We start from the raw sequence: 18,035 nt of genomic DNA, 5'->3' as shown, positions 1-18,035 counted from the left end.
TACACTGCCTAAATCTAATTAAAATGGATAATTTGAGAATTTTAAAATTAAAATGGCTGATTGTATATTCTTATTTTTCCTAGTAAAATGAATGAAAGTAAAACTGGAGGCTCACAGAATCCCAGTAAGTAACCATATTTAAAATATTTTCAAATTTATTTTAAAATGTTAAGATATTTTACTCTTGCTTTTTTATTACAATAAATCTTTTTAGACTGGTACTCAAACAATAGGAATGAATTTCCTGATATTCTTAGTTCATGTTTCTGTATACTAAAATAAAATGTTGTGTGTATTCATTTCAACAAAAATCTGCTAGAAAAGGATAATTTGCCGAATATTATTTGTATTCTCTGTGTATTTATCAAGTATGGTTTGTGTCTGAATAAAACAGTATTACTTATTTAATAAATATGATTCTTTTACCTTTTTGTGTGATTTTTTTCTTCTTACAAAAGATAAAATGCAGATGAGAACAGTTTAAACAACATATGGAAGTTTAACATGAAAAGGAAAACTTGCCTGTTAGCGCTCACAGCAGTCTTCTCAAACAGATGTAGACCTTTGCTTTTAGTTGTTTTCATTTATTAGTTATAAACAGTACATATTGATTAGCTACTATGGAAGATGGAAATTTTAAATTGTTACTTTATACTCCTTTGCCACTACTTCTCCCTGACCTACCCTTTATAAAATTTATTTTTTGATTCCCTCTCAAAGTATTACAGTTAAAACTCTGTATCTTGACTCTCACTTATAGAGTATCTGATAACTCCATATCATGTTGGATATGGAAATTTGTGCTCTTAAACCTCCTCTACTTTGCTTTCCTACTTTTACCTACAGACTTCTATCAACTGTGCTAATAGTTCTGAAACTTAGTAATTCATGAACTACCTTCACATATTTGCCAAATGGAAATACTACCTATTACTGTTATTTACTTAATATTTTTCTTAAGATTGACTCAGTTTTTTACTTACATGAATATGTTCATTTTATTATTGTAACATAACCAGTATCATTTGCTGGAGTATAATAGAAGATGGTCTTAATAAATATAATGAAGTCAGAACAATTTTACTGAATTTTAAACATTAAAATTAAACAACAGCAAAGTACAAATAAAAGAAATAAATAAAGTACAAATAAAATAAATAAAAGGTAACCTACTTATAAAAATGCATGCCTGAAACCTAGTCTGTTCTGTGTCCAAGGGTCTCGGTACTGGGCAAAGAGAGGAGGAGAACAGATGGAAAGCACAGGTCCACAGCATATAGCAGATGCAGCTCCATCCAGCATTCACCTTAAGGACTCCTCTTACATAATCTCAGCTAATTCCTTGTATTCCTCTTCCTCTTGATAGCTGCATGCACACTTACAGCTGGAAGTATAGGCACTGGGGATGAAGAAGTTAAGGCAGGAGCTGCTGGTGTAAGAGGTCCAATAAACAAATGGCAATTTGCTGCAATTGATGTGGTCAGGTACTCTGTATGGGGGAGGAAGGGGATCCGAAACCTTTTAAAAGATTGAGGGAAGGGCCTTTCAGTTACTGCTTATTAAGCTGGAGTGAGGGAGGACAAATATGGGGGGATGTTTCACAATACTAAGTATTAGCTCACGCTGTTTCTTTCCAGTCCTGCAGTCTATTTTCTGAGTAGCCTATTAAGAGATACAGTATATTTTCAACACATAACATCCATTCTTGATTACATGTATTAGTTAAGGTAAATATGATTAGCTGCTGCAATAGGTAAACCCTAAAGTTTTAATGGTTAATACAGTAAACGTTTATTACTTGGTCAAGTTACAGTTTAACGTGGATTGGTTAGGGGAGATTGGACAGATAGGGAGTTTCTGCTCCACGCAGTAACTTAGATTCACGTTCATTTCATCTTTTATTGGTTTGCCGCCTTGAGATGCTCAGAGTCTTTGCAGCTAGTGATTTTCTTATTGTTTTATTAGTATGGTATTAGAAATTTGCTGAACAGGTAAATATCATAAGATAGAAAGGATTGGTAATTATAGTACTAACATTCAGTTCTATCTGTGTGCCATACCCTTTTAATTATATTGCTGTATACTCTCTCATTTAATCCTCATTAAGGCATAGTTTGAGGTAGGTGCTGCTGTTGTCCTTATTTTTTTTTTTTGCGGTACATGGGCCTCTCACTGTTGTGGCCTCTCCCATTGCGGAGCACAGGCTCTGGACGCGCAGGCTCAGTGGCCATGGCTCACGGGCCCAGCTGCTCCGCGGCATGTGGGTTCTTCCCAGGCCGGAGCACGAACCCGTGTCCCCTGTATCGGCAGGCGGACTCTCAACCACTGCGCCACCAGGGAAGCCCGTATTATTTTTAAGATGAGGAACTGGAACGATAAAGTGTTTATGTGACTTGTTCAAGGTTACACAGCAAGAGTGTGGAGCCAAGTCTTAACTCAGATCTCCCTGACTCTACAATTTGCCTTAAAAAAATTTTTTTTATTATTGTGGTAAAATACATATAACATATCAATAGAATTCATCATCTTAACTATTTTGAAGGGTACAATTTGATGGCACTTCATACATTCACAGTGTTGTGCAACCGTTACCACTATCTAGTTCCAAAACATTATCATCCCCCCAAAAGAAAACTCTGTCCATTAGGCAATCACTTCTCATTTCCCCTGTCCTCAACCCGTGGAGACTACCAGCCTGCTTTTTGTCTGTCTCTGTGGATTAACTATTTTGGATAATGCAATCTATTGTATAAATGGAATCATATAATATGTGACCTTTTGTGCTTGTATTCTTAGATTTAGCATAATGTTTCTAGGCTCATCCGTGTTGTAGCATGTATCGGTATTTCATTGCTTTTTATAGCTGAAAGATACTCCATTGTATGGATATGGTATATTTTGTTTACCCATTCAGCCATCCATTGATGGAAATTTGATTTGTTTTCCTTTTTGGCTATTGTGAACAGTGCTACTGTGAACATTAGTGTACAAGTATTTGAACATCTGTTTTTAATTCTTTGGTATTATATATACTCAGGAATGGAATTGTTATATCACATGGTAATTGTGTTTAACTTTTTGAGGAACTGCTGACTATTTTCCAAAGTGGCTGTACCATTTTACATTTCAGCTAGCAGTATATGAGGGTTCTGATTTCACCAGCTCCTTGCCAGCATTTGTTATTATCTGACATTTTTATTGTAGCCATCTTAGTGGGTGTGAAGTGGTATCTCATTGTGGGATTTGCATTTCCCTGATGACTGATGATATTAAGCATCTTTTAATGTGCTTATTGGCTATTTTATATCTTCCTTGGAGAAATGTTTATTCAGATCCTTTGTCCCGTTTTAAAATTGAGTTGTGTGTTTATTGTTGGGTTGTAATACTTATATATTCTGGACACTAGACCCTTAAAAGGTATATGATTTCCAAGTATATTTAACCATTCTGTAGATTATCTTTTCACTTTGTTGATGGTGTTCTTTGATGCACAAAAATTTTAAACTTTGATGAAGTCCAATTTATCTATTATTACTTTTGCTTTTGGTGTCATGTGATATCTGAAAAACCATTCCCAAAGCAGCGTTTTGAAGATTTACCCCTGCATTTTCTTCTAAGAAAGAGTTTTATAGTTTCGGCTCTTATGTTTAAGTCTTTGATCTATTTTGAATTAATTTTTGTATAAGGTATGAGATAGGGATTTAATTTATTATCTTGCATGTGGCTATCCAATTGTCCCAGCCCCATTTGTTAAAGAGTCTATTCTTTACCCATGGAATGATCTTGGAATACTTGTTCAAAATTAATTGACCGTAGATGTATGGTCATTCTGGATTCTTTTCCATTGATCTATATGTCTAGCTGTATGTCATTACCACACTTTTGATTTGTGTAGCTTTGTTAATAAGTTTTGAGTCTTCTCTCTTTGTCTAGCTGAAGGTTTGCCAGTTTTGTTGACCTTTTCAAAGAACCAACTTTGTTTATATTTATTCTACTGTTTTCCTATTCTCTATGTCATTTATTCTAATCTCTATTATTTCCTTTCTTCTGCTAGTTTTGGGTTTAGTTTGTTCTTTTTCTGGTTCTTTAAGGTTAAAATAAAGTCATTGATTTGGGATCTTTCCTTTTTCATATAGGCTTGCTATATGAGTCTACAAGCCTAAAGATCAGCCAGAGGTGAAAGCTTGGAGTTTCTAGGGTCATTTCTGAGTATGCATCCAGTCCTGGGCATGTGGTGTCCTTCTAGATTCCCTGGTATATTTGGGAGCTTTTCAAAGCCCTTATTTTCCCATGTATCTTCCTTTTCCAGACTCTTCTTTCCTAGCCTTTTTGGTCTGTGACCTGCTTACCCTGTGTGTTATCCTTTGCTTCAAGCTGCTGCCTCTAGTATATTTGTCTTAAATGTTTTTGACAGTCAGACTCCAGCCCTGAGAAATTTCTGAGGCAGGTGAAACAAGGGCAGGCATTTGAGCCGGTCCCTTGGGGAGCCACCATACAGGTCAGAACACACATTTCTTTGACAAGGTCCATATTACCTCCTCTTAGACAATCCACACCAGGAACATGGCCCTAAGGAACAATACACATTGAACATGGGCCTAAGGCCATTGCCCAGCTGGAGAGTGGGGGATGGTTGGCAGGTAAGTTAAAATGCCACAAATCTCTCATCAAATTTTGGCAGCTTGTTTCTTTATGAAGCATTCTTCTGATTATTTTAAGTTTTTAAATCAGATTTCAGATTTTCTGAAAAGTTGATTCTGATGGTTTTGGCAGCATAACCAAATGCACAACCAGCATTTGGCAGGTTTTATTGCTTTAGAGAGATGGAGTTTCAGAGTTTCCTAATCTGTTGTTTTCAATGAGTTGCCATTTAAACAACACACTGGGATTCATCATTAAAGATTAATGAAAAAAATGTAAAGTCACATTATTGTTTTAGAAGTACGTATTGGAAGTTTTAATTTACTGATAACAATATAAAGTGATTTGCTCTCTCAAAAAGAATTGAACACATCAATTGAGAGAAGCACCAATTCCATAGGGTTTTTTTTTGTTTTTGTTTAAAATTTTTTTATATCTATTACTTTTTTCACTGTTAGCTTGTGTTTTCTGTCGAAAAAATGATGACTGTCCTATTAAATATGGAGAAAAGAAAACTAATGAGAAATGGAATCTCACTGTACATTACTATTGTTTGGTGAGTATAATTTTTAATTAAATCCTAGCAATCTGATATTCTTCTAAAGAAGAGAATTCGATCCTGATGGCTGGTTTCTGAGAAATGGATAAGTCATTTAACTTTTCTGGATCTCCTTTTGCTTATATGTAAAAATAAGATTTTTCATTTATCAAATTCTAAAATTCTGAAATTACTTGGTACGTAGAAATACCTGTCATCATTACCTGCTTATTTTTGTCTAACCCTTTAGGGCCTCAGTGGAAAAAACGAGAAAATGGTTAGGTCTCTAAGGGAGTTGTTCATTTTAGTACTTTGTTTTCATTGTTGCTAGTGATAAGTCTCAGAAAAGACTTGTTTGAAGGTTTAAGAAGTAAAAGAAAAGTATTTTATTTCACAGAGAACCTGGAAAGAAAAGTTCTGACTAAAGGTAATAAATACTTGTGTAAAAGGAAATAGGTTAATTTATGTGTCACTCAGAAGAAGAAAAAATGTCATATTGAGAATTAGTCTCTCATTTGTTCCCCATTCCCTCCACCAGCTTCTCACCTCACTGAATCTGCCTTAAGATATTAGTGGCACCATCACTGCCTTAGCATGCTAAGGTTGCATGAGCACATGCAGCATTTCTTGGCACTTGTATTAGTTATATATTGCTGCTTAACTATTTATCCTGAAATTTAGCAGCTTAAGCAACATTTATTGTCTCAAATGGTTTCTTTTTTTAAATTAATTTTTATTGGAGTATAGTTGATTTACAATGTTGTGTTAGTTTCTGCTGTACAGCAAAGTGAATCAGTTATACAGTGAATACATATATTCACTCTTTTTTAGATTCTTTTCCCATATAGGTCATTACAGATTATTGAGTAGAGTTCTCTGTGCTATGTGGTAGGTTCTTATTATCTATTTTATATATAGTAGTGTGTATGTGTCAATCCCAATCTCCCAATTTATCCCTCCCTCCCCCCCACTTCCCCCTTGGTAACCATAAGATTGTTTTCAACATCTGTGACTATTTCTGTTCTCAAATGGTTTCTGAAGGACAGGAATCTGGTATTGGGTGAGCTGGGTGGTTCTGGCTCAGGGTCTCTCATGAGGATGCAATTGATATGTCAGCCATGGTTCAGTCATCTGAAAGCTTGACTGGGCTGGAGTATCCATCTCCAATGGCTCACTCACGTGGCTTTTGGCCTCAGTTCCTCCTAACTGTTGGCAGAAGGTCTCAGTTCCGTACTTCCTGGGCTATAGGGCTGCTCACAGCATGGCATCTGCCTTCTCCCAGAGGAAGTGATAAAAGAGAGAGACAGAGGGATAGATATACACCAAGATGGAACCATATGACCTAGTTTTTACAGTTGCATACCACTGTTACTTTTGCTTTATTCTGTTAGAGGTGAGTCGTTAATTCTAGCCCACACTTAAGTGGAAGGAATTAGTTCCAACCACTTTAAGGAAGGAGTATCAACAAATTTGTGGACATATTTTTATACCCACAACAGCATCCATGTTAAAACTCTTTAGATGTTTCCTTGAGAAATCATCTAACATAAATTCTTGGTGTTTCTCTAAAATTTGTAGACTGGTCTAGGAACCTACTTACTTTGTACCAAGATTTAAGGGACCATGAAGTTGACATTCCAAACATATTTGTAAGTTAGAGCCTTATAGTCTGCATCACAAAAGAAAACCTTTTCATTTTTCTAAAGAGTGTGTTTTACTTTTTATGTAGTAGAGTTAAGACAACTATTTTATTAGTCAGTGGGTTATTTTTTCATAATTCTTAAGTAACATATATCACTTTTGGGTTTTTTTAAGGATATATTATACTGATTAAAATAAAACTCTGATCACAAATCTGAAGTATGTTGGAGTTATTTAATATGCTTAAGTTGGTCATATCAAAATTTCCCTTGTATTCTTTATTTTATTAATGAGTATAGTAATCCTGAAACATACTGACCCTAGGCTTAACACTTAAAAGATTCTGTTTCGTTGTGAACACGAAAGTATAGTAATGTTATAAATGGTAATGGAATGTTAGAGCTGAAAGAGACTTGGAAACAACCTAGTCTATTGTTTTTATTTTTGTGTTTAATGTCAGAAACACTAAATTACTTGCCTAGGCTTTCAGAAAGTTGGAAACAGAGCCTGGTTTGCAAAGTCAGGATTTCTTATTCACAGTCTCATGCTTTTTCTTGATTCATGCTCCTTTAACATATTTAAATTAAAGTTAAAACAGATTTTTTAAAATTCATTTGCATTAACTACAATTCAGTAGATTCCCTATAAATATGTCTTCTATGATTCAGAATCCAGCGAGATTTAAAGTTAACCTAAAATATCACTGATAATTATCTCCATAGTATTCATTATTATTACATATACGCCTTTAGGTATATGCCACTTTTTTTCCCCTAAAGCTTGATTGTAAGTGTTTTTTGTTGTTTTTCTTCCTTTCTTTTTCTGTTATTTTCTGTAATACTTTTTAGAAACCAGTTTGGTTACATGAACTGTTAATATACAGTGTCTTCCAAATCAAAGAATGTGAGTAGCCTCTTACTTTGACCATGAAAAATAACTATTATAGGTAAGAGATACTTAAAATTTGAATTGTTTTATGCCCATTTTTTATTGGAATATTATAGGTATATATTTTTTATTCCAAACTAGTTTCTTAGAGTTTATTTTCTAATTGAGAATATATTCATAGTTGATGTCAAGTGGAATTTGGCAGAGGGGTAAAGAAGAAGAAGGAGTTTATGGTTTTCTAATAGAAGATATCAGGAAAGAAGTGACTAGGGCTTCGAAACTGGTAAGTAAATTATTTTACTCATTACACCTAATACCATAAATATTGTCAATACTAAGGAAGTCTATTCTATCACTTTCTCTACTAGAAATCTGTAAGATATTGTTTTTATGTTCCAATGCTTATTTTTGTCAAATACAGTAAATTTTAGAAGAACATTTTGCTAAACCAACCCTGGATAAGATATGTGACGATACTGATTTCACTTCCTTATCTTCTTCTGACTTACCCATCATTTCATCCACTCTTACCATCAGAATTATGACCATACTTCCACTCAGCTGTTCTTCAGACCTCCAATCCTGAGGCAACCCAACTATTAACTTTCATTCTTATATCTCATTTGTTGGGTTGGAATGAAAGATTGACATGGAAATTACACAACTATACAGACTAATAATTTATGATCTCAACATCTCTTGTGGCTCTTCTGTGACATGGTGTTCTTGTGTTCCATGCCTTTTGTTCTCCAAGATAGATATTCTAAACCTTAACTCCTTATTCATTCAGTTATAATTTGTGAATCTTTTGTGTGATAGCTTACTATGTTATGCAATGAACAGACTGTAGGTCTCCATGTGGCCTGAGTAGAAATAATGAGAGTTAAGAGAATGAGAAGATTGGAAGTACAGGGGTTTCTGTTCAGAGAATGTGATAATGGAATTGATGATTTCCATGGTGGAGCAGTTTGGGGTGATGAGAGGATTCTTCATTACACTGGAGTGGTGATGAAGTGCATTGACACATTTTAGTTGAGGAAGTCAAAGAAAGGTTGTCCCATCAGTGCAGAAGTCATTTAGAATGACAGCAAGAATTAAAATACAGAGAAAGGTGCCAAAGTCTGGAGGTGGAGAACTGACCAGGAAATTATTAGATGGCAGAGAGTAGATGTCATTAGGTTCAAAGGACCATATCTTTTTAAGTCTGATAGAGTAGTGGCCTACAATCTGCCACACAGAACTAAAATAATGTTCTGCTTGTCCTCCTTCCTGCCTCTATCCATATCCCACTCCCACTCCTTGCCAAGTCTGGAAATTAAGGAGGCTGGAAAAATAAGCAGCTTCATTCAAGAGATTCTATAAGGGAAGCATGCAGAGACCTTTCTCTTAGTTGAGACAAAGAAATGGAAGCAATTATTTTTAAAGATGTTGAAGATGCAGAGGAGTTAACGGTAAAATAGAGGTTCTAAGGTACAAGGGAAAACCTTGGGAAAAAGGTTAACAGTGGCATTTATCTAAGGGCCATGTGGAAGTATTAGTATCAAAATTTCTCAATCTTCTGGTGATAGTGAACTTGTCATGAAACATGACCTGTATAGGTCCCCTTGCAGTTTGGAAATGTTTTCTTAAGACATCTGTAACCTCTCTGAGTATATTGTGAACCTTTGAGAATATCTTGATACTGAAGAGGTGTCCGTATTTGTGACCTTACAGTAGAATTCCATACGTCAGTTTACAGGGAGAACCTCAGGTTGGCAAAGTATACAACCTGGTGTTGTTTGACGGGTCAGCAGTATAATCTCTCCATCAGTGGCCATTATAGTTGTCATCTCAAGGGTTCCAAGATATTTTAGGTACTGTTCTGTATTTTACTAATGATTGATTCATCTAATAGTCTTTCTGTTTATATACCACCGTTATATTTAAGTTAGTGGCAGTGGTATTGTATTTGTTTGCTAGGGCTGCTGTAATGGATTACCACAAACTGGGTTGCTTGAAACAGAAATTTATTCTCTCACAATTCTGGAGACTGAACGTTCCAAATCAAGCTGTTAAAGGGATTGATTCTTTCTGGAAGCTCTGAGGGATAATCTGTTCCATGCTTCTCTTCGAACTTCTGATGACTGCTTGGCAACCTTTGGCATTCCTTGGTTTGTGGCAGCATAACTCCAATCTCTGCTTCCATCTTCATGTGGCCTCCCCCTGTGTGTGTCTCTTAAATCTCCCTCTCCTTTTACTTATAAGGACACCAGCCTTTTGATTGAGGGACCACTCTAAATCCAAGATGAACTCATCTTGAAATCTTTAGCTTTCAAGATACTTGTAAACTAAAGATAGCTTTGTAGATACTTGTAAATCAAGTATCTACAAAGATCTTGTTTCCAAATAAGGTCACATTCAAAGGTACCAGGAATTAGGACTTGAACATATCTTTTGAAGGAATCACTACTTAACCTACTGTGGGTATCTAACACTTTCTCATTTGGTTAGGATAGAGTGATCCTAGCCAATATTTTACAGATTGGTTTTTAGTATTGTTTTGCTGTTGTCCTTAATAAATATTTCCTAACTATGTGTTTTCTATTGAAATTTGAATGACACTTTCATGTATAACCATTATGTTTACAAACCCTTCCGTTTAAAATATTTTAGCAGATACGAAGGAAATGAAGCTTCTCTGGTTAGAGGTGTTTCCTTTACCAGAAATTGTTATGGGAGTGAATCTTTAGTCCCTTTAGATTGTTTCTGGGTAGAACAGGTTTTTTCAGGAAATTTCTTTAATATACTATCTTCACAGCTGTTGTATGATGAAAATAATTTTCAGACTCTCCACAAAGAATATTCATTTATACCTCGGTCTTATCTATAGTACTCAAGTTTTGTACGTGTTATAACTCCTATTTTTATACTTGCTTTTAGAAATGCTGTATTTGCAAGAAAACCGGTGCTTCAATTGGATGTGTCACACCCCGATGTAAACGAAGTTATCATTTCCCATGCGGACTTCAGAGAGAATGTATTTTCCAGTTCACTGGCAATTTTGCGTGAGTTAATTAACTGTTGAATATGAAAGAAAATGTAAAAGAAAAATGGAAAGTGGATCTCCCAATTATATAATTCCTTTGTCAAATTTCTTTTCAAAGCTGCATTGAGGTTTTATGTATACTTTAGATATGTGTGTGTGGGTGTGTGTACATATATATATAATTTCTCTCCCCTTCCTTTATGATCATTTCTATTTGCAGAGTCTAGAGAATTGCAATATCTGTAATGGGCTTAATGATTAATATTCATCTCTAGCTTTCAGCTCTAGAATGTAATATGGAACTGTTAATATACTCATATTCAGTGAAAATTTCCAGCTTACATAATTCTAGATTTTATTTCATTCTTTAGATTTAATAGTTTACTTTTTTTTCACAGGGACATATGTGTTTCTCATTGAGTAAAGTGAAGGCATGTAAATTTGGTGGAGTCCAAAAAATAAATATTATGCCCTGGGATGCCCCTAAAAATATTTGCTTCTTGACTTTAGCTCTAAACATCAAGATTTTATGAATTTTGGTATTTGGTATCATGAGTGTTTTATTTCTTTTAGTCTTTGTGCTCTTGACCTATTTAATGGATTGTTTTCTATGAGAATTGCAGTTTAGAAAATACAAATGGAAATACATTTAGTGGGTTAAGAATAAGTTATTATTTGCATTTTATTTGTTATATTATTAATATATTATTTTTAAGTTTAAGTTCCTTCCTTTGATTTTGTGCAAGGTTGAGTACAATGGTGTGTATACTCTGTTGCTAACAGTATTACGTAGGATTCTCAACATAATATTAGTTACTGAAATTCTGTGAAGTAAATCTCACCAGCAAAAGGTTCACATTTTGAAAATTCAGCTCTCCTTAGTTATGGATTATGAGACTGATTTATAGTGCCGTTGTTCCAGTCTGTTGTAGGTTAATTACGAGAGAGACGAATGAATTTTCCCTTATAAATATGAATTGTAAAGCTAGTCTAGTTGTGCTGTATAATTTATTAGATGTTTTAAAATAATATACGTTTTTAGGTCATTTTGTTGGAACCATCGACCTGTTCAGATAATTACATCTAATAATTATAGAGACTCCTTACCATGCACCATTTGCTTGGAATTTATTGAGCCTATTCCAACTTACAGCATATTACGAAGTCCTTGTTGTAAGAATGCTTGGTTCCATAGAGACTGTTTACAGGTAAGATGTTTTGTCAGCTTTTTCTGGTATAAAATTTGTTGCTTGCTAATTTGAATTTTAAATTAGAAAAAATTGATGTGTATTTTAGCTCTTACTACTTGTAACTTTTTAAAACAGCTTTATTGAATCAAATTTTACATATAAAATTCACCCTATTGAAGTGTACAATTAATGTTTGTTTGGTTTTTTTTTTTGCGGTACGCGGGCCTCTCACTGCTGTGGCCTCTCCCGCCGCGGAGCAACAGGCTCCGGACGCGCAGGCTCAGTGGCCAATGGCCCACGGGCGCAGCCGCTCCGCGGCACGTGGGACCCTCCCGGACCGGGGCACAAACCTGTGTCCCCTGCATTGGCAGGCGGACTCCCAACCACTGCACCACCAGGGAAGCCCTACAATTAATGTTTTAATAAAAGTTTAGATACTACCTTTTAAGGTATATTTACACTTTTAAAATTTTGTTGTTTTTACCTAAGGATTTTGTTTGTATTTCACAATGAATAATACACAAATTTTAATTCCCAAGTTCATTTATATATTTAAGCTTAGAAAACAAGATATGTGAAATAATTAACTGTAAGCTAATTTAATGTTAAGAGGTCTATTTTTTTAGCTGTAGTAAACACTATCATAACTTTTTGACAGTAAACTGATTACTATCTAATGAATTGATACTAATATTAGTTCTTTGAGAGCCACTTTGTATGTCAAACCTGACGACAAGTTTTCAAGTAAATGAAATATCATAAAACACACATTAAACAATTTAGTTTCTTCAATTCAGAAGATAATTTAAAATTTTTAAAAGATCCCAGTTATTAATAATGTCCAATATATAGTATAAATGTGTGAAAGTGCCAATTGTTAGACAGTTATAGTTGATAGAATGCCAAGTGACACAGGGTTTACTTAAGTTTATACTGTTTTTTAAAGCTTGGCTTTTATTATTGTTTAGTAAAATGAAATGTTATTATTGATTACAAATTAACTACAAAAGTTCTTTTTTTTAAGTTAGGAGATGTAAATCCTCTTATATTTCAACAAAATCTTAAAAGTACTAACAGTAGTCAAAGTAGTAAAGCTTGATTACTTCCTGGTTTTTTTTGTATGAGCCTTGAACTCTTATTCTTAGTATTAGTTAGTTATTATTAGTTATCAGTTAAAAGTGGCAGGATGGAGCCTATTTTGTTGGGTAAATATTAGAAATCCTGTTCATTCTTACAAAGAAGTGTTTGTAAAGGGATCTAGCGTGCAGTTCATAAACATCATGAAGTGCTATCTTTACCTATTGAGGAAGAAGTTCACATTATGTGAGAATCTTTAAAAGGTAATTTATCTTAATTCAGGGTTTGTATTTGAATGAATTGAATGTAATTGCTGCCAAATGTATCATCTTGTTAACTTTGTATAATTTGTAATAGTATGTTATTTTTCAGGACAAATAAGATTTGCCTCATTATGCATTAATAATGAAACAGAGAGAGGTTCTCAAATTTGACCTAGTATTCATAGGACTTTTTGTGAACTCCGAAAATACCACGTTTCTAATTCTGTCATTAAAAACTAGAAGTAGTACTACTAACAAAAATGTAGGTCTACTTTATGCAGATATAAGGTCATGGCTCCATGGACACCTGTCTGTGATATAAATATTAACAAGCAAGCAATTATTACTTGGTTAGAGCACACCAGGACAGAGCGCATTCTTGAGTCATTGTTCCTTAAAAGAACTCCAGTGGCTTTTCCACTCTGATACAAGTCTTAACTGAAATAGTAAATGGAGTCTACCCTGTTCAGGTAGCTATAATAATACCCAAATAATTTTTTTTAATCTCTGAACTCCATTAATATAAAAGAGTTGAAGGAAGAACAAACCTATGCAGTAGGATGAGAATTGTATGTGGTTAAGCAAATTTCATTTGTGACCACTACAAATGCTATATACATTGGGATTTTGTGAGGAGAGACTATAGATTAATATCAAAGAAATTGACTTTTCACTCTGTATGCAGAGAATTGTCACTATTCTTGTTCAGTTTGGATTTCTCACATCATTGCTGTGGTCTTGTTGGTATCATTCATATGTCCTATGCTGTTTTTCTTTTCTCCATGCTAGACAGTTCTTGTATCATATCCTATACTTAGTAAGATCTTGGTATCTGTGTACAATTGCTCAAAGATCCTTTAGGTTAGGCAGAGATTTCATTAACTTGTTGCTTCCCTCTCACATGTTGTGTGTGTGCTACCTGCTAGTTGTTTGAACCTGGATTCCTCTTTGTCCACTTCTTTCTTCACCATCCACAAATCATTCTCCAAGTCTGTCAGATCTGCTTAATATTTTTGGTGTATCCTTTTTTGTTGCTACCCTCTACCTTAAACCCTTTGTGATTTCACTTCAGACACTTTTTTTTTTTTAACTAGACTTTTGCCGGAGGCCACTAACTCCTGCATGCCTTATTCTCTGTCAATTCTTCACACTACTAACTTTAATTTACCTGTCTATTTTAATTACTTAGTTCAGTATGATCAGCGTGTAATTTCTAAGTATATTATTATTATTTCCCCAATCACATGTACTCTTTTGCTATTCCCTCTCCTTGTATTGTCTTTTGTCCTATTTTCCTGGCACACCCCTACTCCTTTCATACTTAACTTTGACCGTACCATCCCTGTGACATTTTTGTCAGGCTCTTACATAAACTTCAGTACTTCTTCCTTTCTCTTCTGTATATACTTTTTATTTATTTGTTTAGTTATTTTTAAATAAATTTATGTATTTATTTTTGGCTGCGTTGGATCTTCATTGCTGCGCACGGGCTTTCTCTGGTTGCAGTGAGCAGGGGCTACTCTTCTTTGCAGTGCGTGGGCTTCTCATTGCGGTGGCTTCTCTTGTTGCAGAGCATGGGCTCTAGGCACGCAGGCTTCTGTAGTGTGGCACACGGGCTCAGTAGTTGTGACTCGTGGGCTCTAGAGCACAGGCTCAGTAGTTGTAGCACACGGGCTTAGTTGTTCTGCGGCATGTGGGATCTTCCCGGACCAGGGCTCGAACCCGTGTTCCCTGCATTGGCAGGCGGATTCTTAACCCCTGCGCCACCAGGGAAGTCCTAAAAGTATTTTTTAAAAAGTATCTATGGAAGAGAGGGAAGATCCCACATGCCGCGGAGCAACTAAGCCCATGTGCCACAACTACTCAAGCCCGCACGCCTAGAGCCCATGCTCCGCAACAAAGAGTAGCCCACACTCGCTGTAACTAGAGAAAGCCTGCATGCAGCAGCGAAGACCCAACGCAGCCATAAATAAATAAATGTATTAAAAAATAATAATACTTTTATAGTATATGCCTACTCACAAGAATTCCTTGAAATAGGATCTAAGTCATTTTATGTTTCTATTTTTGGTACTAGCATAGTGTTTGGCGCCTATATAGTAGGGATTAAATATTTATTAAGTGAGTGTGTGCTACTAGCTTTTGAAACTGGTGATTGGCTACGCTTTCTCTCTCTTTCTGCTGCTTCTGTATTTTTATTTGCTGAAGCAGTGAGAATAGGTTTTATGCTTCTCCCCCTTAGGAAGAAAACTTACAGAGATTGAGTTAAAAACAGAACCAACGATGCTTTATATGTAACATTTATTTAAACATCCTTCCTAGATGGAGTAACTAAAGATGTTTACTGTTTTATTCACAGAGAGTGATGGACAACACAATATTTGGGAACAGAAATGACATTAGATACAAAGGGTTGAGAAACACATATTGGTGATAGATGTAAAGAACAGTCAATTCATTAGCTTAATTTTTTTTCCCATTGGGAGAAATATCCCCAAGTTTTAGCACTAGGGTAACTTAGTTTATCAAAGTTTATGAACCACAAACATAAAAAATAAGTTTCCATAATATATATGTGAAAAGTAGCACACATGTTCTGTTAGCTATCTTATTCATAACCTGATAACCTGTTAAATTATTAATCATATATTTTCTATTTTCCACTATAGGTTCAAGCAATAAATGCAGGAATGTTTTTCTTTAGGTGCACAGTATGCAATAACAGTGATATATTTCAGAAAGAGATGTTGAGAATGGGAATTCATATTCCTGAAAAGTGAGTAACATTTAGCCTTTTGATGAAAAGATGTTTTAAATATAGGATTTAATAACAATGGAAATAATCATTGATGTCTGATTAATTACTCATGGACAAGCAGCCATTTCAAACAGGGAAATGTAAAACCGTCCCCGCCACCTTTCCTCCTCCTCCCCAGATTGCTAGTTCTTGAGAACCAGGTCCTGACTTAAATGTCTCATTAGTTGTTTATAGTCTCTTAATAATTGTACACCTCACTTGTGTACAATATTGATTGATTGATTGATACACAAGTATAATAGGCTTCAAAATGGTATGTATAAATTATTTGAGAGAATCAAGATGTGGTTTAAAATGTATAAGAATTTTCTTAATACTTAAAGGTGAGGAATCCAGAAATATGGTACTAAACTTGAAATTCAAAAAATTGGAAGTGAAATATTAGGAAAAATGTAAGTTTCAGAAAATTTCTACTTAATTTTTCATTTAGCATTTGAAATTCACTGTGAGACTAATTAACTGTAGGATAAAATGACACTAAGGGATTTATATATTGAAGTGAATGATTAATCGTAAAAAGAACAAGTTTCATCCTTGTTCCTAAGTTTGTGAAGAGTTTATAGTTTTAGATTCATTATCAGTCCTTTTATGTAACATTTTAGGCCAAAGTATATTTTATATCTTGCTTCATTTACAGAGATGCATCTTGGGAATTAGAGGAAAATGCTTATCAAGAGCTTCTGCAGCACTATGAGCATTGTGATGTCCGAAGATGTCGTTGCAAAGAAGGGCGAGACTATAATGTGCCTGACAGGTATATGGGGAAGTTCAGTTGAGCTTAGTGTCCTTTTTTCTTTAACATCTTTATTGGAGTATAATTGCTTTACAATGGTGTGTTAGTTTCTGCTTTATAACAAAGTGAATCAGTTATACATAGACATATGTTCCCATATCTCTTCCCTCTTGCGTCTCCGTCTCTCCCACCCTCCCTATCCCACCCCTCTAGGTGGTCACAAAGCACTGAGCTGATCTCTCTGTGCTATGCGGCTGCTTCCCACTAGCTATCTAGCTTCCCACTAGCTATTTTACGTTTGGTAGTGTGTATATGTCCATGCCACTCTCTCACTTTGTCACAGCTTACCCTTCCACCTCCCCATATCCTCAAGTCCATTCTCTAGTAGGTCTGTGTCTTTATTCCCATCTTACCCCTAGGTTCTTCATGACATTTTCTTTTTTTCTTAGATTCCATATATATGTGTTAGCATATGGTATTTGTCTTTCTCTTTCTGACTTACTTCACTCTGTATGACAGACTCTAGGTCTATCCACCTCATTACAAATAGCGCAATTTCGTTTCTTTTTATGGATGGGTAATATTCCATTGTATATATGTGCCACATCTTCTTTATACATTCATCCGATGATGGACACTTAGGTTGCATCCATCTCCTGGCTATTGTAAATAGAGCTGCAATGAACATTTTGCTACATGACTTCTTTTGAACTATGGTTTTCTCAGGGTATATGCCCAGTAGTGGGATTGCTGGGTCATATGGTAGTTCTATTTGTAGTTTTTTAAGGAACCTCCATACTGTTCTCCATAGTGGCTGTACCAATTCACATTACCACAAGCAGTGCAAGAGTGTTCCCTTTTCTCCACACCCTCTCCAGCATTTATTGTTTCTAGATGTTTTTTTTTGTTTTGTTTTTTGGTACACGGGCCTCTCACCGTTGTGACCTCTCCTGTTGCAGAGCACAGGCTTGGGACATGCAGGCTCAGCGGCCATGGCTCACGGGCCCAGCCGCTCCGCAGCATGTGGGATCTTCCCGGACCGGGGCACGAACCCGTGTCCCCTGCATTGGCAGGTGGACTCTCAACCACTGTGCCACCAGGGAAGCCCTGTTTCTAGATGTTTTGATGATGGCCATTCTGACTGGTGTGAGATGATATCTCATTGTAGTTTTGATTTGCATTTCTCTAGTGATTAATGATTTTGAGCATTCTTTCATGTGT

The 18,035-nt window shown here is 35.3% G+C and overlaps 1 protein-coding gene across 5 annotated transcripts in view; it reads left to right on the top strand.

Moving 5' to 3' along the window:
- G2E3 (G2/M-phase specific E3 ubiquitin protein ligase) overlaps positions 1 to 18,035 on the top strand; it is a 67,318-nt gene that overhangs the window by 22,936 nt on the left and 26,347 nt on the right. For 4 of the 5 annotated variants that reach the window (XR_009539663.1, XR_009539662.1, XM_060144154.1 and 1 more), the window contains exons 2-8: positions 84 to 124; positions 5,100 to 5,197; positions 7,890 to 7,991; positions 10,628 to 10,752; positions 11,776 to 11,941; positions 15,933 to 16,039; positions 16,719 to 16,835. Coding sequence is in view for 3 of the 5 variants with exons in the window: in XM_060144154.1 (XP_060000137.1) it covers positions 84 to 124; positions 5,100 to 5,197; positions 7,890 to 7,991; positions 10,628 to 10,752; positions 11,776 to 11,941; positions 15,933 to 16,039; positions 16,719 to 16,835 (756 nt within the window). In the remaining 2 variants the exon portion in view is untranslated. Of the gene's footprint in view, positions 1 to 83; positions 125 to 5,099; positions 5,198 to 5,357; positions 5,377 to 7,889; positions 7,992 to 10,627; positions 10,753 to 11,775; positions 11,942 to 15,932; positions 16,040 to 16,718; positions 16,836 to 18,035 lie in introns of those variants that run through there. The other variant, XM_060144162.1, reaches the window with a different exon arrangement.

Source organism: Lagenorhynchus albirostris, chromosome 1 (genome assembly GCF_949774975.1).
Source record: "Lagenorhynchus albirostris chromosome 1, mLagAlb1.1, whole genome shotgun sequence".
NCBI lineage: Eukaryota > Metazoa > Chordata > Mammalia > Artiodactyla > Delphinidae > Lagenorhynchus > Lagenorhynchus albirostris.
The sequence above is the reverse complement of the archived record's forward strand: the minus strand, read 5'-3'. Positions and strand labels throughout refer to the sequence as shown.